At 35.7% G+C, this 23,048-nt stretch overlaps 3 protein-coding genes across 3 annotated transcripts; 1 reads left to right on the top strand and 2 right to left on the bottom strand.

The window, feature by feature from the left end:
- Positions 1–126: 126 nt before the first annotated feature.
- Positions 127–6,905, bottom strand: Tsen34 (tRNA splicing endonuclease subunit 34). Its single transcript, XM_089633180.1, has 7 exons — positions 6,699–6,905; positions 5,765–5,851; positions 5,538–5,673; positions 4,313–4,431; positions 3,382–3,486; positions 978–1,127; positions 127–350 (listed from the first exon to the last, which is right to left on the bottom strand). The coding sequence occupies exons 1-7, from the start codon at positions 6,748–6,750 to the stop codon at positions 157–159; spliced, it is 843 nt and encodes a 280-aa protein (XP_089489306.1). The 5' UTR covers positions 6,751–6,905; the 3' UTR covers positions 127–156.
- A 110-nt stretch (positions 6,906–7,015) lies between these two features.
- Positions 7,016–12,365, top strand: LOC149422241 (epimerase family protein SDR39U1). The gene is made up of 5 exons (XM_089633179.1): positions 7,016–7,172; positions 7,377–7,581; positions 7,666–7,906; positions 11,011–11,241; positions 11,970–12,365. Exons 1-5 carry the CDS (start codon positions 7,139–7,141, stop codon positions 12,180–12,182), a joined length of 924 nt encoding a protein of 307 aa, XP_089489305.1. The 5' UTR covers positions 7,016–7,138; the 3' UTR covers positions 12,183–12,365.
- On the bottom strand, positions 12,365–21,760 carry LOC149422240 (nudC domain-containing protein 1). Its single transcript, XM_089633178.1, has 2 exons — positions 20,459–21,760; positions 12,365–13,608 (listed from the first exon to the last, which is right to left on the bottom strand). The coding sequence occupies exons 1-2, from the start codon at positions 21,687–21,689 to the stop codon at positions 13,106–13,108; spliced, it is 1,734 nt and encodes a 577-aa protein (XP_089489304.1). The 5' UTR covers positions 21,690–21,760; the 3' UTR covers positions 12,365–13,105.
- Between the last annotated feature and the right edge of the window lie 1,288 nt (positions 21,761–23,048).

Here is a 23,048-nt window from a genome sequence, read left to right as displayed (position 1 = left end):
CGGCGAAAAGTTAGCTTCAGCGACCAAGAAGAAAAAGATTATAAAATTTAAATATTGCATGCCATCTTACCTGTACCTGTTATTCGGCAAAGTCTTTTTGTACAGTCAAATATGTAAAATGCGTATGGTTAATTATTTATTATGTAAATAAATTATTTAACATAAGGTTTCATGCCACTGTAATGATTGATAGACCACTTCTTTTTCACTATTAAGGAAAGCGTACACTGTAAGTTTATTGACAGATACTCCCAGTCTGCCAAAACCCACAATACTTGATAGGCGTAATTCTACTTCTTCATCAGACAAGCACTTCACGATATACATAGCGTGAAACTTAACTGGATCGCCTGCAAATAAAATATCACATATTTAATTACTGGGGACAATATTAATGACTCTCAAACGAAAAATGTGAAACAGAAAAGACAGAAAAAAGATTCAGTTGTGTATAGAAATCGAATCCAGGACCTCTTCCTTGCCGGGGAAGGGCTCTGACAACTGAGTTAATTTGACCATATCAACTTACGTCATTTTTAACTGTATCATACTTTGACTGAGAGCTACCAATATTATCTTAATTTTCTTAATGCATATTTTTTGGCTGCAAGATTCTACCCGAACTAAATGCAATCTAGATGGTGTCTTGGATAAATAAATCCCTTTTTTATTGTAGAATCTTGCAGCCACAAAATATGCATTAAGAAAATGTTGGTAGCTCACAGTCAAAGTACGATTCGAGTTAAAAATTACACAAGTTGATATGGTTGAATTAGTTCAGTGGTCAGAATGCTTCCTGGGCAAGGAAGAGGTCCTGAGTTCAATTCCTAAATGCGACGAAATCTTTTTGTCTTTTCTGTTTCACATTTTTCCACTATTAAAATATTATGTATTTGTTAACAAACAATCAGAAACAACAACATCAACAAACAAAATGATTAAAAAACAATATCGTAGAAATATATCAATATACAAACCTGGATAAACTAAAAAATCTCCTCCAAATTTAGCCCCTGCAGTTATGTGATGGCCTTTCTTCCACAAATCTTTGAAAACTGCAAATCTCATTTCTCCTTCACCTGTGGTTATGTTTGGAACCAGTTCACTAATGTTGACATCTCTAGTATCTGCATACAACACACAAATTAAGATCATAGTCTAATGTTGTTGCAATCAACATAAACCGAGTGCTGTAAGACCCTGCGCAGAAAAGTAACGTTCACTAAACTAAGGTAACAGTCTGCAGGGCAGTCCATTGTGGGACCTTTCTGCGCAGGAGTAATAGGGTAGGAAAATCTACAAGTTAATAATATGAATTAAACAATGCCTCTATTAGAATACACTCATGTCTGAATTCCGATGAATGCTGTCAGTGCCCCGACATAGTCAGATGAAGTACCTCGACCTCGCCATTGATCCATGCCTAAAATGGAATCTTCACACTCAAATAATTGCAAACCAAATAAGAAAAACCACACACTTTTTCAGAACAATACGAAACTTCTCGACTTACAACACTTGAAAATGATCTACTTTGCTGTCTGTCAATCTATCATTGGCATTGGGAGGTGGCACTTCATCTGCACTAGACCCAATCAAAAAATCACAGGAAAATCATAATCAAAATAATCCAGGCTACCTCTAATTACAGACTCGAACTTTAATATTATTGATGTGTTTAACGTTCAGCAGATATACGCAAAAACAATCCTCACGCAACCTATATACAAACATAAATAAATAATGTGATACTCAAAGAAATTTAAAAAATACATTATTTGAATCAAAAGTAATAATAGGGCCTTTACCGGTGCCCTCACCCAAATTCGAAATTATAGATCTAACCAAAACATTGAGCGATTATATTATAATATAAGTGCATTTATTTTTATTTATTTTTTTTATTTATTTATGTAACGCCCAGAGGGCTTTTACATGGTTGGTAGTATAATTTTAATTTGACAAATACTTTCAAACATAAAAAATAAGAATAAAATTACATTTGATAAAAGCTATGCAACAAGTCATACAAACACAAGAAACAAAAACAGAAAATTACAGCTTTTTGTTGGTTTACATGATGTGTTTAGGAGTATTGTTGAAATAAATGTTTTAAATGATCCACAAAACTTGCCAAGTTGGTATTGAATATGTTAACCTCACCCAAGTAATGATTTCCCATGGTGTGAAGTCGTTGTATCGGAGAGTGGGCAATGTAGTTACGCTTATGTGTGCTGCTGTAGAATATTGTATTTTGTCGTGTTGTTACTGTGGGTGTATGTATGTTTATAAGTTGCAGGAGTTCACAACAGTCGAATTTAGAGTTACGTATTTTGAATAAGAACGTTAAATCGTTTATTTTACGTCTATCTTCTAATGTATGTATTTTTAGAGTATTTAATAAGAAATTGTATTTTAAGTCTTCGACAGGGATATTTAATTTAAAATTTATAAAACGTAGAAATTTTTTTTGTATTCGCTCAATGTTGTTAATGTGAATTTTATAAGATGGAGACCAAACTACTGAGTTATATTCAATTAGACTTCTTACTAGAGATACGTATAATAGTTTAATGGCTTGTAAAGAATTAAAGTTTTTAGTTGTTCTTAATACGAAGCCTAGTGTTTTCATACCTTTGTTCACAATTTGATGGATATGATTGGTGAAACTTAGTTTTTCGTCCAAAATAATTCCAAGATCTCTCATTTCCGTGACTCTTTCTAAAGCTATGTTATTGATGGAATATTCGAATAAAACAGGATTTTTGTTTCTGAAGAAAGTCAAGGTTTTGTACTTTACTACATTTAAAAATAAATTATTTTGAACGCACCAATCTCTAAACTTACTAATATTTGACTGTAGTATATACTATATACTTACTAATATTTGTTATGGTTAACTAATATTTATATATATATGTATTAAAATTATCTTTTAAAATGACTGCCTCAACACAGCTAGCCTTTAGCCTATTGAGGCAGTTTATGAGAAACCTCTACTTTTTTTATGTGTTACATGCTACCTATTGTTTTAATATTATTATTTTCTATTGTTAATTCTATTTACTACCAAAACAAATGTTCACTGTGAACACTTAACATGTATTCCCAGTTATAGTTGCAGATTTCTCAAAGAAAGATATATTATTCCTATTATAGTTGCAGATTTCTCAAACAAAGATATATTATTCCTAGTTATGGTTGCAGAGTTCTCAAACAAAGATATATTATTCCTAGTTATAGTTGCAGATTTCTCAAACAAAGATATATTATTCCTAGTTATAGTTGCAGATTTCTCAAACAAAGATATATTATTCCTAGTTATGGTTGCAGATTTCTCAAACAAAGATATATTATTATTATAATTTTACACTACTCAACTGTGCGTCCATGGATGTTCAGTGGGAATTTGTAATAATGTATTTCCAATACTTAGTGGATGAAGTTTTTTTATTTCTTCTTGAAGCATTCCATCTCTGTTGCATTCTAAAAAATAAAAATATACATTTTTTATGTGAAACTGTACAAGAGTCCCAACTGCTACCAACCATTTGACATCCCCAATTGGGGTGTGTTGCAAGGCTGAAAGTAATGAAGGAGATGGGAAAGAGGAAGGTGGGGAAATACTTGGCTATTCAGATCTGGTCACCAAACATGGCCAAATCCATTTCAAGCAACTTTTCAATTCTGAATGGTGGTCTTACACCAGGGCGATACTGAGAGTATCTTCCACTCTGGAACGTGCTGCAAATATACTATATATTATTTTTAATGAGTAAATTGTGAAATAACACAAATTAATCAAATAAAATACACTTGCGCATGCCGGGATTTGAAACCGCTACCTCCAGCTTGCTAATCGAGAGCCTTACCCTTCAACCACGGAGGCCATAGTTAAAAAATAAATTTCAATACTTTTTTTTTCAAGTTAACACTGATATATTTACTATCCACAATTTTTTGTGAGACAAATCTATGTAAATAAAAATGTAAATGTTCATTTGTTCAAAATCTGAAATCTCCAAAAGTTCTTCACCAACTGCTTTGAAATTTTGATACAACATTATATTCGAATACGAATATGTTTTTGTATAACTATATTATATAGATGTCACCTGTGACAGGTAAAAAAAATGCATTTTTTTGGAAAACAGCTGTTTGACAAATGTGACTTTTTTTTAAAGACAACGTCATCTACTAGACATAAAAGCAACATGCACTATTGTTTTTCTATCTACACAGACAAACTGAGCCAAAGCAACTCGTGGCGCGGTACTGCTAGTATTTTTTTTTATAAAAACGTAAATGATACCTGATGATTTTCCTTGGACTGCTAATTTCTTCTGTTTGCCAGCTATAATCATGTCTATTCTGGAAGATATTTGTTCTATACGTTTTTCTCTCATACATTCTACCTGTTCTTCATACAGTCTGTAAAAAAAACAACTTGATTAATTTTTACATCATAAATTATGTCATTTTAAAGAAAACCTTGAGTACAATATGCTCATTTTTGTCAATATATAATATATGTATTTTAAAACAAAATTGGGAAAATAATAATATGAATATGTTTGATGATAATTTCAGCATTTATTTGTGATTTATAGATTTAACCCTTAGAATGCCGGGGGTAAATGCCAATCGTCCGCCGTACACCGGTTGACACTATTTTACTTACTTGTTTTTTGCAAAATGATGTTTTTGTAAATTGCAATGTGTTACCAGATAATGTGTTTAACAAATTTTTTTAATATTTCTATCCTATGTAGTTTCCCCAGGATAGCTTCTTATATTCTGACTAATGTTTTAAAAAATATAATGTAATGAAGACGTATGAAAATATTCTTATGAGATTAATTGTGTTTTCCTGCCAAATAAGGGTTCTTTACAAAAAAAATAAGTCATTCATGGCTTTCCAGTAAATGCATACAGTACTAAAATAATAATAAAAGTGTTTATTCCGGTATGTGGGGAGGTTAGTGCAGTCCCACACATTCCATATAGATACAAAAAATATATGATCAAAAACAAAAAGATAGAACAGAAAAACAAGGAAAAAAAAAAACAGAATAAATTTTAAATAAAATAGAATAAAATGATAAAATAAATAGAATAATAAAAAGTTGAAGCCTTTAGGGAGCCGTGACTATATTAGGCGCTAGTATTTTTCTCCAGTGTGCGTCAATGCTGGAGGATGTAGTGAGGCGGGCTTCCATAGTGAGGATATTTCCAGAGCTAAGACTTTTAAAATGAAAAATTATGATACATGAGATGGAATTTTGGGACGTACTTTTTCACAGATAAAATAAACATATTTCAAGTGACGATATGGCAAGCTAGAATAATATTAAGTTACATTATTTCCTTGTCAAGAGAATAAAAAGAATTGTATGCTAGGAGCACTTTGGTTCAAAAGTGCGGTGAGCTACTAATAAATCCACGGTGGATGGCTTGGCACACAAAGGGTTAAGCTATGCCTCTCTGTAGGAATTATAATATTTCATTGGTAAAATGCCCCATATCGAGACAATTACCTTTTCTCAGTCTCTTCTGCAAAATTAATTACATTATCTTTTGGCTTGTCAAGTAAATCTGTTGATTGGACAAGTTTACATAAACCTTCTTCTACGAGCAATGCCGCCTCTTCTGACATCAACGCCATTGGAAACCCTGGAAAACAAAAGACGGAAAGGATAACCTGATAAGAGGAACGGAGGTAAGCCACGGAGTTTTTAGATTGTTGTAAGACGTATATTGTTACCTTGAAATCCTGAATGACGCGGAAATGAGGCAATAGCTCCGATCAATTCCCCGATAATCCTGTGAGACATTCGTAGTTTCATCCAATCTGCAAAAGATATGTTTTGAAAGTTAGGTTAGGTTAGTGGCCCTCCTTGTTAGGGGCGAAACTCATGTAAAAGTATTGCGCCATCTAAGATTTAAGCTACAGATTGCAAAAAAATTTACTTCAGTTATCTGGGACACCATTCCGTTTAATTGGAACAAATCCGGAACTGAAGTCGAAACAAAACGTGTCTCAGTAACTGAATTATAGTGCGCCGCGCTACGGGAGTTTCGAGTTCATTCGGCAATAATTTGGTAGACTTGCTGACTGTTCGTCGTCCACCGATAGTCTCGGGGGGGCCTGAGATGATCAATATCAATTGTAAATAATTACGTTTTTGATGGGCCTAACAATAATTACTATTTGATCGTTTACTGAGGCAATTGAAGTGATTGACAATAAGAACTTCCCATCGGCGTGAATGATGTGTATTTTGATTGAGCGCATAGACACCATCGACAAGTGCCATTGACGCAGCAGAGTGATTGTTTAGTTGTGCGATTGACAATTGTTCGTTCAATTGCTTTATCTATAGAGCCTTTTGGAATTCAGTTTCATTGAGGAAGGTTTTTTTTCTTATAATTGCATTATATTGTACTGTCCAGAGTTATGGAACCAAAAATTGAAAGATTATTATCACTGTATCCGTACACTTTAGGTTACGTTTCCGCAGTCGTCCACAAAGCAACTGGGGAGAAAGTACCAATCAACAAGTTTATCGAAAGTATGGACGGGTCGATAGTAGTTACGTCAATCGCACTCCAATACACATTGCCAATGATATAAGCACATTGACAATTGACATTGATCGTCTCCGGACCCCATAACACACAAATTATATATTATTTACCATCGGCATTCCATACGAATGCTTTCCCGTCCGAAAAATATAAATTTATCATAATATCAAGAATTATTCAAACTTAAAAATAGTTTTAACAACTTGTGGATGTGTGGTTTTTCTCCAACGACTATTTAAAAAAAAAATCTTAGAAAGTGGATGAAAAAAATAAATTGATGAAACGAGACTTTGACAGTTGTTGTTGTTTGTTATTTTGACATGCTCTAATGCCATAGATATTGCTCTGTGCTTTCGAGAATAGCGACTCTTTCGGCCTTTTGGGTAAATACTTCATACTTGGATTGAATATTTAGAAATGGTATCACCGTTTCAAAGAAAAGAATTCGAATATTTTTATTTGACATTTCGTGAATTTCATCCCGGCCCCTTCGAAATTGGGTTTCGGTTTAGATGATATTATGTTAAATTAAATAACATATCACGTTGTAATGGCTGAGCCTATAGTTCAACGTGTATTGCTAGGCTAGTGTTTTATTCCATTTGATATTATAATGTTTATTCCTCAACTTGTCGATAATAATTATATAATAAGTCCTCTCTGTTTGACATTCTAATAATAATATTATGATCCAAACTAACTTAGCGTTTCCTCTAAATCTGCAGAATTCTTAAAGCAATAGTTGTTTTAATCACATTTATAAAATTCGTCTAATTATAACTTTGCAGGTGGAGGAACTGGATTTATTGGTAAACAACTCGCTCACTTTTTGAGATGGAACGGCTATGAGGTAACTGTTGTATCACGAAAACCCCTAAAGAATGGCCTCACATGGGAGTATGTGGACAGGCATGGCCTGCCTAAAAGGACTGCTGCCGTTATTAATTTGGCTGGAGAAAACGTACTTGATTTTACAAAAAGATGGAATACCAGGTAATACTAATTATTAGACACTTGGATGTCCAAAATAAAACGAAATCATGATATGTCTAATGATTTTCAACGCTTCGCTTTCAGCTTTAAAGATAGTGTGTATGAATCCAGAGTTAAGACGACATGTACTCTGGCCAAGGCTATAGATGAAGCAGTCGACAAGCCATGCACGTTTATTGTTATGTCTGGAGTTGGTATTTATCCCCCATCTGCTACCATGGATTACGACGAGTATACGCCCGCTTATGAATATGATTTTTTGTCTAAACTCGTTCATCACTGGGAGGATGCAGCCGAATTGAAAAATCCAGGGTGTTGTAGAACTGTAAGTTAGTAAAATTAACTTTCTAATTCAGCCAATCAAATAATAAAGAACACACTTTTGTCAGAATGCCCACAAAATGTATAGCTTGGCAAACGTTTTATGTTTTACATAAGATTTGTGGATGGCTTGCCAATTTGGTGTAATATAATCTTAATACATTATTATAGAATGACATGACGTTTTGGTGTACTCGCCACAAAGCTTACTCATGTGTTTATGCCAATTATAAATACTCTACATGTTAAGCATTTAAAATTTGTATGCAATGCTATGTGCATGACATTAATGGAATATGGGTGTGAAAAAACTTTTTTGGATGTCTTAGCAAAGCACAAAAATCATTACTCCGAGTCATCCTCAGAAAACCAATACAGGGGTACCTACCCAGAAATGCACTATTTGAAGTATTACCAATTCTGGATATTAGACAATTATACATGAGAAAAATAATAATATGTACCCATAAATTATATATTACATATTACAAAATTTAAAAAAATAACTTATATCATTGATGTCGCTATTCCAAATTCCTGTAATATTCAAAAATCTGTTTCTGAAAAAATAAGAAAATACACAGATTTAGGAAATGAAATTAAAAGAATTTGGCATTCTCAGACTATAAAAATATTACCATTTGTTTATTAGCTATTTGATTAGCTCTCTCATTCAAAATTTAGGCGTATCAGATCCTTCAAAGAATTTACACATAAAAATGCAAAAATCAGTCATTTTAAATACATGTAGGATTATGAAAGATTTTTAAAATATTTATATTGAGGGATCAGTAGGATTTAAGGATTTATAGGTCCAATTAGAAGTTCTACCGAGCCGAACCCTCTGATATGAAAATATCTGGAGTCGGTGAATTATTTTCCCATTTGATCTCTTGTGGTTTGACATGTTGTTTTTGTATTTATTATGCTTATATAATGCACTTGCATAATGTGGATGGACTAGATCATTTGTAGAAGGGTTTAGTTTTTCCTGGGGGAAGATTTAACCCGGACATAAAGTCTGAAATTATATTATTCTCTAGAAACCAAATTTCTATTATGTCTCACTATAGCATCAACAGTTTTCCTCTTAAAAAGATGTCTCATATGAAAGATCTAGGTATCTTATTTGATGAAAATTTAACATTTGTCCCACACATCAATGAGGTAACAAATAAAGCTGTGAAATGTTTGGGATTTATTTTAGGAACAGTAAAAGATTTTACATCTCTTTATTCCTTTAAAATTCTCTTCACTGCCTTAGTAAGAAGTAATTTAGAATACAATTCCTCTATCTGGTACGCATACTGTAAAGTACATCAAATTAAAATTGAAAGAGTTCAACACAAATTTTTAAGGTTCATCAATTTCAAACTATCCATACACACTAACAAAATTAATTGTTGATTTAATAAAATTACCTGATTTAACCAACTTATCTTCCAGAATATTTGCAAATTTGATACTTTTATTCAAATTAGTTAATGGCTTAATGGATGCACTTGACTTAATTAAACTAATAACGTTCAGAGTACCAAATCGTAACACGAGACTTCCTGAGTTGTTCTTTGTTCATCTAAACCAACTATTTTTTATTAATTCCCCAGTCCAAAGGTTACACAGGCTTGGAAATAAATTCAGTTCTGTTGATATTTTAATTTATTCCATACTAAAATTTAAATCGAAAATTTTCTAACATTTTGTTTCACTAACATTGTTATATTATATTAGATGTACCCCATCACGCGTTGCTTTGGCTAATTCTGTCTGTGCAGATAGAGAAACAATAGCACATGTTGCTTTTACGTCCAACAGATGGCGCTGTTTAAAAAAAAAAAAAAAGCCTATTTGTCCAACAGACGGTGCTTTTTTTTGAAAAAAGCATATTTTTACCTACCGCAGGTGATATCTATATAATATGTGTAGGTATATAAATATAAAACTAAATAGTAAGTAGGCTAAATATCAAAAGAATAATGTATAATTATGTTGTCATATAGCATAAAAGGTGTATTCTTTTTAAATTCAGTACATATCAACAGTTTAATCAAATAATTTATATCAAACAGTTTTTCGTGACATCTCCAGATTTCCGAATAATTCCAGAGCGGGTTTTGCAACTCCACAACTCATAAATAAAAATGTAAATGTTCGTTTGTTCAAAATCTTAAATCTCCGATAGTTCTTCACCGGTTGTGTTGAAATTTTGACACAACGTTGCATTCGAATACGCGTCTGTTTTAATATACCTATATTATATAGATGTCACCTGTGACATGTATAAACATGCTTTTTTTTTGGAAAACAGCTGTTGGACAAATACGACTTATTTTTAAAACAACGCCATCTATTAGACATAAAAGCAACACGAGCTTTTGTTTCTCTATCTGCACAGACAGTCTGAGCCAGAGCAACGCATGGTGGGGTATAGAATATAGTAGTATAGAATAAATTAAAATATCAACGGAACTGAATTTATTTCCAAGCCTGTGTAGCCTTTGGACTGGGGAATTAATAAAATAGTTGGTTTAGATGAATGAACAAAGAACAACTCAGGAAGTCTTGTGTTACGAATTGGTACTCACTATTGGTTTACAATTAAATATGTACATGTAAAAAAAAGGAGGAAAATTAAAAATTAATAGGTCTAAGTGGAGAAGTAACTGGGAGTGGTTGGTGGAAATTAGTATTACATACGCTGGTGGGAATAGCTATCAACTTCGTTCTTAGAAACTTTCATGTATCATTTTGAATTGTTTATTTTTATTTTGTATCACGGATGTCGAAGGTAAAGTTGACCTTCATTGCCAAAAACATCTTAGGTTGTTCTTCTTCGAGGACTTCTGTTATCAATGACTAATTGCTAAATACGTTTACATAGTGTTCCTTATTATTTTAAGCACAGGGAGAGGGCCTACTCTGTATCTTTCGGGCTAACAAATCAGTAAGTTCGTGCTTTAACCTTTCGAGTGTATAGTACCGGAGGACGAGGAATTTTTGAACACCGTAAGGGAGGGGTTAATACGGGTTTGCGACGTGGTTAAACCGGCGGCAGGAAAGTTTCGAAAGATGGCCCCCAGGTAATAATTAGTTTATTTATTGTTTCAGGTGAAAATCCGCAGTGGTGTAGTTCTTGGCCGAGAAGGTGGAATGATAAAGAATCTCTATGTGCCATACTTCTTTGGTCTAGGAGGAAGAATTGGCAACGGTTTGCAGTACTTACCTTGGATTCACATTGATGACCTAATTCAGTTAATCTTCTTCTGCATGAAGAACAATGTGGAAGGAGTATTGAATGGGGTGTCGCCCAACCCTGTTACCAACAGCCAATTTACTAGGGTAAGTCCAATATACAAGGATGACTTGTAATAATTTACTAGGGTAAGTCCAATATACAAGGGTGACTTGTAATAATTATCTCTTAGGTTAGAAACAACGGGAAGTTAGCCCATTTCACTATTCAAAGCAGTGTTTTTTTCACTTAACCCAAAAGGGTCAAGTTAAAAACTCTAAAAGAATTTAATAGGTCTATATGTTAAATTGCTAGGGTAATTTTGCACAACCATACAGAAATGATATAATTCACAATGGTCACCAAAAGGAGGGTGCACCATTCCTCGCCTTACTTCGCCAACGATTTGCCAGCTCCTGAGGCAGGACGATTCAACCAATGTCATTATCTTGGCTGCATCTGAGTGACTCAGTTCTCCTCACAATGAGCGATGGATGCAGATGATGCTGCGACCGTCGTGATGGATGTTCGATTTAATTTATTTTATTATTATTGTATCAGACTAGATCGTAGGGGAAATGTCAGTCTTCTTTTCCATTTCCCCGCGCTCATACGTTCTTGTTTTACATAAATAAAACATTAAGTTGTTCATATTAAGACGGAGTAACAGAAAGGTTACAAATAGATCGGAAAATTGACTCCGAGAGGCAGTGGTATCATCAATAAAAATGAAAGAAACAAAAAAGTTTCCCTTCCTCTTCAAATACTTATTGCAATATGTGATTAAAAGTACAAGTTGAACTCTATGATATACAACATTAAATTTTTTTTATAGGCTTTTGCGAAGGCCATGCGTCGTCCAGCCTTCTTCCCGGTGCCCGGTTTTGTGATGAATCTCCTTCTAGGTAAAGAAAGGGCGGTCATGCTCACTCATGGACAATGTGTTACTCCGAAGAGAACTATTGAATATGGTTTCCAGTATAAGTATTGCGATATCGACCAAGCATGTAAAGCTGTGTCTTATCTGATTCCTAAAAATTTCAAATAAATTATTATCTATTATTATTATTTGGTTACTAAATAGTTGTTTTTACAATGACTTAGAAATTGAAATCAAACACTTTTCATCTACACACTTGTAACCAAAATAGAGGAGAAATATTAAAACCAAATTGTTGTCAGTTATTGTTTTATATTTATGCTTTAAAAAAAATATTTTAATAAAAATAAACTATTTTACTTTTCTTTTTAACCCTCTTAGCGTCGATCTATTGGCGTATCTAGAATGCACTGAAATAGCGATCGGTCATGACTTATTTTATTAAGAGCGGGAGCCATGGTACCAGCTCAATATTTTCGTACGACTCAGAGTCGACTCAATTGAACGGGAGCCGTGAGTTCAGAGCATATGAGTAATAAGAATACTGTGCTCGTCCGATACGGCTCCCGGCATATGAATGATCGTATAACTCTTGGTACCGGTACACCGCCACGTACCACGAGAAAAATAAGATGCCAGGTAGTTAGTAGGTGTTGGTAAACATGTTTAAGTCTCCGTCTCCGTTCACGTCTCCCGAGTATGTAATAACAATTAATACTCGGATAATTTTAATGGCACTATTTTTCTAAAATATCTCCTGATAGAGTAACAGTTCATTTGAGCCGTGCTACAGTTTACCGGGAGTCATACGAATACGGCTCATTAAAAAGAGCTAGCTCAGTAGTGCAGCTCGTACAAGAATGACTCATCGCTACACTGAAAGCCTCGCAGCGTCAATCTCTTAGTGCAAATTATTTTGATGTATCATATTAAAAAAAATATGATGTAGAAAACACCACAAATGAAAAAAAAAGTTCACCAGAGTAACCTTTTGTCACCTGAAATTTACTTAGGAATTATTATTCTCATTTAGGTTTTTTGTACTCAAAATGGATGAGGCCAAAAGGGTTAGTAAGTAGTTTAAGTATCATTTATGTCATCTGTAATGCAATGACAAACTTTTCAGTAAGAAGGTATAAGATTTCATTGGTTGCGCAAATACCCAGAACTTCACCATCCCTGTCCAGAGAGACAACTTGTTGCTGTCCGATGTTGACCTGTCTGTTCTCTCCGCCACCGCCCCTTTGTCTCAACTGACACCCTTCCCGTGGGGCCGCCGTACTTCTGTACACAAACATGTGTCTGCTGGCCTCACACACTACGCTGTACTCCATGTTGGGAGGACACACGGTGAACTTCTTCTGTTGCTTGGAGGATTGGACGTAGCCAAAGGCGAGGAGTGTGCCTTCGTGTCTCATGGGCCAGATTTGCCCATCCTCGCTCAGTTGACTCGGCTGCCATATGCAAGTGTCTACGTCGTGCCTGAGACCGAGGGCGGGGGGATCGGAAGGAGTTAGAGCCACGGTCAGTACCACCTGATGGACACTCAGGGGAGCTTGATGGGTCACTTGGTGTGATATGGCATCTATTCGTACTAGAATTCAACAAACAAGATAAAATTATAATTAGCCAAAGATATTATTATAAAAGCATAAAAAATATTTTGTAGCAATGTTTTGTTACCCATAAACAATGTTTTGATAGTACGTTTTGTTACCCATAAAGAATGTTTTGATAGTACATTTTGCTACCCATAAACAATTTGTTGTATGTATTTAATTAACCTTCTCCTTATCTGTGGTGTGTATTTACTACACATTGCTTCTAATAACTTTAATAACTCTATAAATATAATAAATTCTGGGTTCAGATTTTAGGTATTCCTCCGTTGTACACTGAATTAAAAAATAATATTTTACATTGTTTTCAAATTCAATTAAAAATCAGAGATTTTGTTAAAAATCGGAAAAAAATACACCAATACAATCAGCCGTGTAATACTACTATGCGAAGAGTGCGAGGAAATGACACGCTATTGATGTCCTGCTTTAGTTCGCTACGCGGGATCATGAGAAATTCACACGTCCGCAGTTGTATTTTGATTTAGACAATCGATACCTACGACCGCACAGCTGTGTGTGCCAGCCGTCAGCCAGTCGGACGCAGACGTTAGATGTGGACCCCTCGCACGTTTTTTTAGCATCTGCTGATGGTTTTTTCATGTTTTCAGCAATTAAATTACAATTATTATCACTTTTGATATAAAATATAATAAACTTAAGCGATTAGCTATGAATATTTATATTTTTTCGATATTAAATCGCTTATTTTAAGATGTGTATTGACTACACAGCACCGGAACGCGAGGATTTTTTTAGCACAGTAAGGGAAAGGTTAAAGAAATTGTGATAGTAATTAAAAAAATGATTTTAAAGTGATGTTTTCTATACAAATTAAATGCGATGCTCGTATGTGCCCTATAGACTCAAAACAACTCGACCGATTTCGCTGAAAATTTCAAAGTTTGTTCTTACTAATACTGCCAAAGAGTGTGTTTAAGAGTGGTTTGAATAGTAGAAGTCGAAGACAACTCAAAACTTTACTCCAAACCATTCATAACCTCAAGCAACACCAGGTACACGTAAGCTAGTATTTAATATAATCAAGCGGAATTTAATAATAACAAAAATATCAATTAGATAACTATGTTTTATTTTATTTTTTATTTATTTAGTACAGGTGATGATACAATGACACATGTAGATAAAAAATACTTTGACTGCCCAACTAGGAGGAATTCCCGTTTTAGGACAGTCAAAATTGAGTTAGTATTCATGCACGCATACATATTTTGTAAGAACAAAAACTGTAAGAAAGGTTTTTGGTGGTACGCCTGCTTGTTGAATGCGTAAGAGCGAGATGACTGATAGGGGTATAAAAGATGACGGATGCATCTGCTCGCGCTCTTTACCCAAACCGACAGCTCAGAGATAGACGTAGACAATCCGCACTTAATTGTTAATAAATCATTATATTGGAACACGCGTTATAATTATTGTGTTCCACAAAGTCTGTAAATAACAGTCTAACAGTTATTTAACAGTGGCGCAGCCTACGGAAATCAGTAAAACATTGATTAAAAGAATCAACGCGCGAGATTTCGCTCAAAGAAATACGCGATATTATCGAAAAGTTCGGATTGCAACATAGTATTCGGGTCGGTAAAAAAAAAGGCCGGACCGAAAATATTGTTTTCTTCACTGAAAGGAGTGAAGAAGAAGAAGAAGCCACTGGAGCCAACCAGCTTCTCGGAAGGGGGAAGCACGGAAGGGTCCAGGGCGTCAAGCGGCAGCATCTCCAAGGGTCAAAGGATCGGAGGGGTCCGGGCCACAAGAGTGGTCTGGGGGCAGCCATCAGCAGCACCAGGGTCAAGGATCGGTGTTGCCAGGTCTCAGAGCGGTCTGGGAAGAGCCATCCAGCAACAAGGGTCAAGGAGCGGTTTCCTGAGAGGGTCCAAGGAGCAGATTGGAGAGCGGAGAAATCTTTGGGAAGTTTTTTTCTGTTTTTCTTTTCTTGTCTTGTGGGTACCTTCTGGGTAGAGGAAGCATGGAGTCAGGATTGGGGTCCTTCAGTTTGCGTGACGGTAACTGGGAGAACTTCAAGGTCCGTCTCGAGCAGTACCTCCTTGTGAATGATGAAAAGTACGCATCGGATGTTAAAAAAAGAGCGATTTTCCTAAATGCTTTGCAAGATGATTGTTTTTCTTTACTGGTAAATTTGTGTATTCCAAAAAAAGTAACAGAGGTTGATTTAAAAGATTTAATATCTAAGCTCAATGAATATTGTTGTACGACAAAATGTTTCTTTGAAGAAAGGTCACAGTTCTATTCAGCTAAACAAAGGAATGACGAATCAGTTCGCGATTTTGCTGTTCGTTTAAAATCTCTTTCTAGCAATTGCAAATTCGGGAGTAGTTTATCAGAGAAATTAAGAGATTTCTTTGTATTAGGTTGTAAACCCGGTAAGATTAGAGAAAAATTATTTCTCGATAGTGAATCATATACTTTCGAAAAATGTGTGCAAGTAGCAGAGTGTATTGAACTTGTAGCAGCAACCCAATCTCAATCAGCTGATAACAGAGTTTTAGCTAATTTAACAGTCGGCGGAGGTCGTGTCTCACCTAATACGCATGTGAAAAAGAGAGATGAATATAGTTTCAAGCGAAGCAGTAGCTGTAATCGGGCTCGTTCGCCGATTCATCATGTTACAAAGCGTAATTGTACGGTTTGTGGTTATAATAATCACACGGCGGTAGAATGTAGATTCAAAAATTATGTATGTAAAATTTGTGGTACTAAAGGTCATTTAGCAAAACGGTGTAAACAGGTGACAACACGTAAAAACGTGAATATTTTGTTATCGGATGGAATGGTTGGTGATGTACTAAGTATTGAGCCATATTATATAGAAGTTTCACTCGACGGAATAAATAATAAATTCATGGTAGATTCTGGAGCATCTTGTAGCGTAATTCCGGAAGAATGTTATCTCAATAAATTCAGCAGTATTGAGTTATTGCACGAAAACGTGAGCTTACGGAGTTTTGACAATACGCTCATTGGTGTGGTAGGTACTTTCACACCGATACTAGAGTATAATGGTCTACAACACCGACTAAAAATTATTGTCGTGCGTAGTTCGTCACTTTCGATTTTAGGACGTGATTTCATGAATCTCTTTAACGTGGGGATAACGGGGATCGTTAATTGTGTAAAACAAAATACATTAAAAGAGCGATTAGTGAAAAAATTTCCAGAAGTTTTTACGGATAAAATAGGAAAGTTTAACAAGTACGAAGTGAATTTAACCTTAAAAGATTGTGCTGTACCGATATTTCGTAATCACAGAATAATGCCGTTTGCTTTGAAGGATAAAGTTGAAAAAGAATTAAGTAATTTACTTTCTAACGGTATTATAGAACAAGTTCAGTATAGTGATTTCGCGAGTCCAATCGTACCTGTGATTAAGAAAGATGGTAGCATTAGATTATGTGGTGATTATAAATCTACAGTGAATAATCAGTTATTAATTGACAAGTATCCGTTACCTAGAATTGAGGAATTATTAACCAAAGTGAATGGAGGCAAGGTTTTTGCTAAAATTGATTTAAAATCCGCATATAATCAGTTTGTTTTGAAAAAGGAGTGTAGACGTTTCACAACAATAAATACCCACTTGGGATTGTTTCAATATAAACGTTTAGTGTTTGGGTTAGCACCAGCGCCAGCAGTTTTTGCTAAAGCAATGGCAAATTGTTTATCAGGATTACGGAACATGACGTTCTACTTGGATGATATTATTGTTATAGGAAAAGATGAAGTCGACTTAGAAAAAAACGTGTGTCTCGTTTTAGATAGGTTAAAAAGTTGTAATTTAACGGTGGATAGTGAAAAGTGTGAATTCAATTTAAAAGTTATTGAATTTTTAGGTTATAAAATAAGTGAGCAAGGAATTCAACCGTGTCAGCGGAATAAAGAAGCCATTTTAAACGCGTCAGCGCCTAGTGATTTAAATAAATTGAGAAGTTTGTTAGGTATGGTTAGTTATTATCGTAATTTTATTCCAAACATGGCAGATATATTGTCACCATTATACGATTTACTTAAAAAAGATGTTAAGTTTCAATGGGATACAGAACAAGAAAACAGTTTTGCGATAATAAAAAAAATATTAACTTCTGATAGGATTTTAACGCATTTCGACGAGAATATTCCTGTGAAACTTGTCACGGATGGAAGTTTGAATGGGATCGGAGCAACGTTAATCCATGTATTTAAAAACGGCGTAGAAAGACCAATAGGGTTCGCAAGCAGAACTTTAAATAAAGCGGAAAAAAATTATTCGATTTTGGATATTGAAGCAACAGCTATAATTTTTGGGATTAAGAAGTTTTATCAATATTTGTATGGCAGAGAATTTATTTTAGCTGTAGATAACCAGCCTTTGGTCAGAATTTTCGGTCAGAATAGAGAAATTCCTAAGATTGCGGCGTCAAGATTACAGCGTTATGCAGTTATGTTAGGATCGTTCAATTTTACGATTGAATACGTAAAGTCGAAAAATAATTGTTCAGACTTTCTGAGCAGGTGTCCAATGGAAAAGGTTAGCTGTGAAGATAATATAGAGTCTGGTTACATTAATTATTTTGAAAATAACGGGTTTAATTTGTCTTTAGACGTGATAAGAAGTGAGACCGAAAAGGACGAAATTTTAAGTCAAGTAAAACAATTTCTTATCGAGGGTTGGCCAGCATCAGTAAAAAAGGCACAAAATGTTAATTTTATTAGAGTTTTTTGGGAAAAAAGGTTGGAATTGTCATTGATAAATGGGTGTATTTTATATCAACATAGAGTTGTTATTCCTGAGTCTTTAAGACAAGAAGTTTTAAAGAGGTTACACAGATCTCATTTAGGGGTTTTTAAGACTAAAGGCATTGCGAAAAGCTTTGTCTGGTGGCCAAAAATTAATCTAGATTTGGAGAAAATAACAGAAAATTGTAGAGATTGTTTAGAAATTAAACCAGAATCACAAAAGAGTTCATTAGCAGTATGGCCTTATGAACCTGAAGTATGGTTCAGGGTGCATATTGATCATGGTAGCTTACATAATAAAAACTTTTTAATTGTGATAGACTCTTCTTCGAAGTGGATCGAGTGTCTGGAAGTGAACAGTCTGTCTTCAAAAGAAAATGTTGAAGTACTTCATAGATTATTTTCACAATTTGGTTTTCCAGCAACTTTAGTTAGTGATAATGGTACGTGTTTTTGTTCTGAGGATTTTGAAAATTTTTGTTAGAAAAATGGTATGAAACATATTACTAGTCCAGTTAACCACCCGAGTAGCAATGGGCAAGCTGAGAATGCTGTTAAAACCTGTAAAAATTTTCTTAAAAAAATTTGTAAAAATAATAGATTTCCTTCAGATTATAAAGAAAAGTTAAGTAACTTTTTAACTGACTATAGAAATACCGTTCATGCAACAACAGGGTGTGAACCATCTGTATTATTAATGGGAAGAAAAATTAGAACAGTATTTGACTCTCTGATTCCTAGGAAGGTTGAGGAAAGAACGAATACTTCAAGTTCTACTCGTCAACAAAAAGTAATAAGAAAGGTTATTCAGAGTCAAGTCAATCAGAAAAGACAATATAAGGGTAGAAATAAGTCAGATTTGAATATAGGTCAGAAAGTGATGACTAGAGATTTCAGAGCTCAGGGTAATAGGTTATGGGTCCCTGGGGTTGTTGTTGAAAAAAAAGGTAGAAAAATATATATCATAAAAATTAACAAGTCTAATATGGTGTGGAAAAGACATTTAGACCAGATAAAGAAATTACATGTTTCATGGCAGGAGGGAGATAAGCCGGAAGTCGGTACGTCTGACACTAGGGAACTGTCGACGGATGAAATTAATCTCTCAGGTATGTTACGTAATAGAAGTGACTCTAATACTGTTTCTCCATGTTTCAGGTCTAACCCATGGCAGGGAAGACTTCGGCCAAGATGAGGACCTCGCAGTCCAGGAGGAGTGGACGGGCGACGAGACAAGAGAAGGGAAGCAGAAAGAAACGCGGCATATGATAGTTAATTTTATAAAAAAAAATATGTTGTGTTAATTGTTTAGTAAATGAAATATATAAAATAAAATTGTAAATGAAATATGTAGTAATAGGGTATGATATATATAGATAGGGGCATTCAATTTTAGTAGGGGAGGATGTAAGAAAGGTTTTTGGTGGTACGCCTGCTTGTTGAATGCGTAAGAGCGAGATGACTGATAGGGGTATAAAAGATGACGGATGCATCTGCTCGCGCTCTTTACCCAAACCGACAGCTCAGAGATAGACGTAGACAATCCGCACTTAATTGTTAATAAATCATTATATTGGAACACGCGTTAAAATTATTGTGTTCCACAAAGTCTGTAAATAACAGTCTAACAGTTATTTAACAAAAACAAAAAAGGAAAAAAAAGAAAAGTAATATAATATATACGTAACTAAAAAAAAAAAAAAAAAAAAATATATATATATAACTAAAAAATAATGATACATTAAAAAGAAAAATATTATAATAAATAACAATTGATACAAAAAAATTAAACACAACGACAAACACTGATGTGGGTGGAGGTGTGAAAAAAGTCTGATGTCAAAATTGACTATTTGAACATGAATAATAATAATATTAGGATTGTTGTCTATTATATCTTCTAATATAGCTATGTAAGAAGTAGTTTTCTTTTATGAATATGATTTCATACTTTTTATAGAATATTTTAGTTTTTTCTGGAAAAAAATCAACTGTAGTTCTTTTAGCAACAGGCTTACAAAATAAAGTAATTGTAAGGCTATAAAATAAAACATATTAGGTTTAAATATTTACCTAAGCAAGTATTCTCCTCAGATACAGCGTCACACTCCTCTAGCTGTTGGTGGCTGAAGGCCGGCGGGGCACCCTCCGCGGCGACCTCCGTCTCGCTGCAGAGGTGCGCCAGGCGGCGGTGCACCTGCTCCACCAACAGCTGGTCCAGCACCTGCTCCCCATCCCGGTCGCCCCCCTTCAGCAGGTCTGGCCACATGGCCCCCGAACCAGTCTTTGTCAACAAAATATCCAACTTCCCATTATTCTCCACATTCCAAGTCGTCAAATCATGATCGATGGCCGTGTGTAATTCTCCTTTCAACAATTCTAATTCATTGTAGACTACCTTTATAGAGGTGGTAGTTGTTTCAACGTTAAGCAGTGATTTGTTGTAGTTTTTATCTAATTGTAGTGTTACAGTTATGTCCTCTCCCGTCTGAAGCCACGAATATACAAGATTTCGCTCTTCTTTATTGACGGTTTCTTTAGGTGCTTCGCTATTTAAATCACTACTGAAATTGAAAGGGTGGTCGCTGGCGAGGTACAATCCCTTGCCCTGAGACTCTAGAGCTACATAATGGAGGCTTCCATTACCTTTTACTTGTTTTACGGATACTACATTCCATATAAGATTTTCCCTCTTCAACGAAACCCATTCGATAACTGTTTCAAAAGTCTTTTCTCTTTGTTGAATATGTTGCAAAAGGCAATGGATAACTTCCTTGCCATCTTCGTGTTCCAATCTACTGTCCACGATAACAAAACAGATTCCAGAGCCTAAGACTTGGTCTGAAAATATGCAATCCCATTTAATTCCTACCCTGTTTCGGTTTCCTGTTTTGACAATGTGTAAAGATCCCGTACCGTCGGCTATTAAGGCATATTGTTCTGAACAGAATTGCAGGGACACGTGATAATGGCCGGGTTGCCTCTCTATGTGAGATGGAACTTCGTACACATAATCCAATTCTTGAAGATTTCTGTTTGCAGTTAACAATGCTTTGTTTACTTTCCAGTTCTCATCGATAAAGTAAACTCCGCTGTTAGCCCATAAATCATTCACTAGATTATTGTGCAGACCAAATAATTTAGCATGAATGAGAGAATACTGGTCGTCACTTGGGTACACCCGGTCAACTTTAACATCGAGAGTTTGTCGCCATATTGGTATTGGTTCTAATGATAATTTGTATCCATCAAAGTTAGGTTGCAAAAGTTTCCTATTTGGCCTCAATTCAACTAAGCACTTCATGTTGAATTTCAAAAACAGACGAGTCGGACGAGTGCAAAATAACCAAGTCGGCTGTAAACGTAGTGACACATGAAGTCATAGAAGCAGTGAGTAAAACTGAGATTATGACCATAGATTTTACTCCTGTCAAAAATAAGCAGGGATGGGGTTAACCGGGACATATACATGTTTCCGCTATTTTCAAATAATCGATCTGTTCAAGAATCAAAATATTCGAACCATCAAAAATTCATTCGAGTGTGATATGTCCCTAGGTATCTACGTGACTTGAATTCACAGAACGACCAAAGCGAACACGTGCGCCCGCATCTGTCTCTGCAATTTTACACGCAGATTGAGGCGGCAGTTCGCATTATTAGACCTTAAATATTTAGTGAATAGCCTGGCCGGCAACCGCAATAAAAATTTAGAAAGCCAACTTAGAAATACACCCATAAAGTCGTAAATCTGAAATGGGATAACGTTAAGCCAGCGACCCGGCAATAAAACCTTCGCCCAAGGCTAGACTATATTGCAATTGTTTGAAGGTCTTTTGTACAAATGTAATTTTAACTTATTTTAAAATAATAATAACTAGCGGTGAGAATGGCGATGCCAGCGCCACGGACTCAGACAACGTACCGAAGTGGTGTAAAGCGGAACCACTTTAGTTCCAGCACCCCACCACAGGCGTGCTACGGTCGCCGGATCGCGCAGCTGAAGACAGATTCCGCAACCAACAGTTGATTTTTTGGCACTCGAGCGTCATCATCTCGCCCCCTCCTGGAGCGGTTGCCAAGGCGCTTCCGCCCAGGAAGCTGCCCTCTCGGCAGTTACCATCTCGCCTCCGCCGAGAAATATCCTGCTCTCCCCCTTGGAGCGGGCGCCGAGGCTCTTCCGACCAGGAAGCTGCCCTCTCAGGAGTTACCGTCTCGCCTCCGCCGAGAAACCTCCTACCCTCCCCCTTGGAGCGGACGCCGAGGCTCTTCCGACCAGGAAGCTACCCTCTCAGGAGTTACAATCTCGCCTACGCCGAGAAACCTCCTGCCCTCCCCCTTGGAGCGGACGCCGAGGCTCTTCCGACCAGGAAGCTACCCTCTCAGGAGTTACCATCTCGCCTACGCCGAGAAACCTCCTGCCCTCCCCCTTGGAGCGGTCGCCGCGGCTCTTCCGCCCAGGAAGCTACCTTCTCAGGAGTCGCTGCCTGCCGAATCCGCCCCTTTGAAGCCTTGGCCTAGGCTGAACTTATTCCGCCCTTCGGATCCAACCCAAGTTGCCGCTTGTGTTATCGGTGATAAGTGCGAACGTGGAGATCCGCGGTTCCAGATAAGAATTATAATTTAAGGCGATGCACTACGTCGTGTAATATTTTAAATTGAG

Source organism: Hesperophylax consimilis, chromosome 7 (genome assembly GCF_061612785.1).
Source record: "Hesperophylax consimilis isolate HC1 chromosome 7, BYU_Hcon_1.0, whole genome shotgun sequence".
NCBI lineage: Eukaryota > Metazoa > Arthropoda > Insecta > Trichoptera > Limnephilidae > Hesperophylax > Hesperophylax consimilis.
Note: the sequence above shows the minus strand (reverse complement) of the source record. Positions and strands in the feature narration are given on the sequence as shown.

What these genes read in the sequence shown, in the direction of transcription:
- Tsen34 (XM_089633180.1), bottom strand. Translation starts at nt 6,750, where the DNA reads ATGATAAATTTATATTTTTCGGACGGGAAAGCATTCGTATGGAATGCC. An exon ending in ATTCGTATGGAATGCCGATG is followed by an intron (nt 5,852 to 6,698) that starts GTAAATAATATA and finishes TATCTTTTGCAG; the next exon opens with ATTGGATGAAACTACGAATG. An exon ending in GCAGAAGAGACTGAGAAAAG is followed by an intron (nt 4,432 to 5,537) that starts GTAATTGTCTCG and finishes TTTTTTTTACAG; the next exon opens with ACTGTATGAAGAACAGGTAG.
- LOC149422241 (XM_089633179.1), top strand. Translation starts at nt 7,139, where the DNA reads ATGGCTGAGCCTATAGTTCAACGTGTATTGCTAG. An exon ending in ATCCAGGGTGTTGTAGAACT is followed by an intron (nt 7,907 to 11,010) that starts GTAAGTTAGTAA and finishes TTATTGTTTCAG; the next exon opens with GTGAAAATCCGCAGTGGTGT. An exon ending in CCAACAGCCAATTTACTAGG is followed by an intron (nt 11,242 to 11,969) that starts GTAAGTCCAATA and finishes TTTTTTTTATAG; the next exon opens with GCTTTTGCGAAGGCCATGCG.
- LOC149422240 (XM_089633178.1), bottom strand. Translation starts at nt 21,689, where the DNA reads ATGAAGTGCTTAGTTGAATTGAGGCCAAATAGGAAACTTTTGCAACCT. An exon ending in TGAGGAGAATACTTGCTTAG is followed by an intron (nt 13,609 to 20,458) that starts GTAAATATTTAA and finishes GTTGAATTCTAG; the next exon opens with TACGAATAGATGCCATATCA.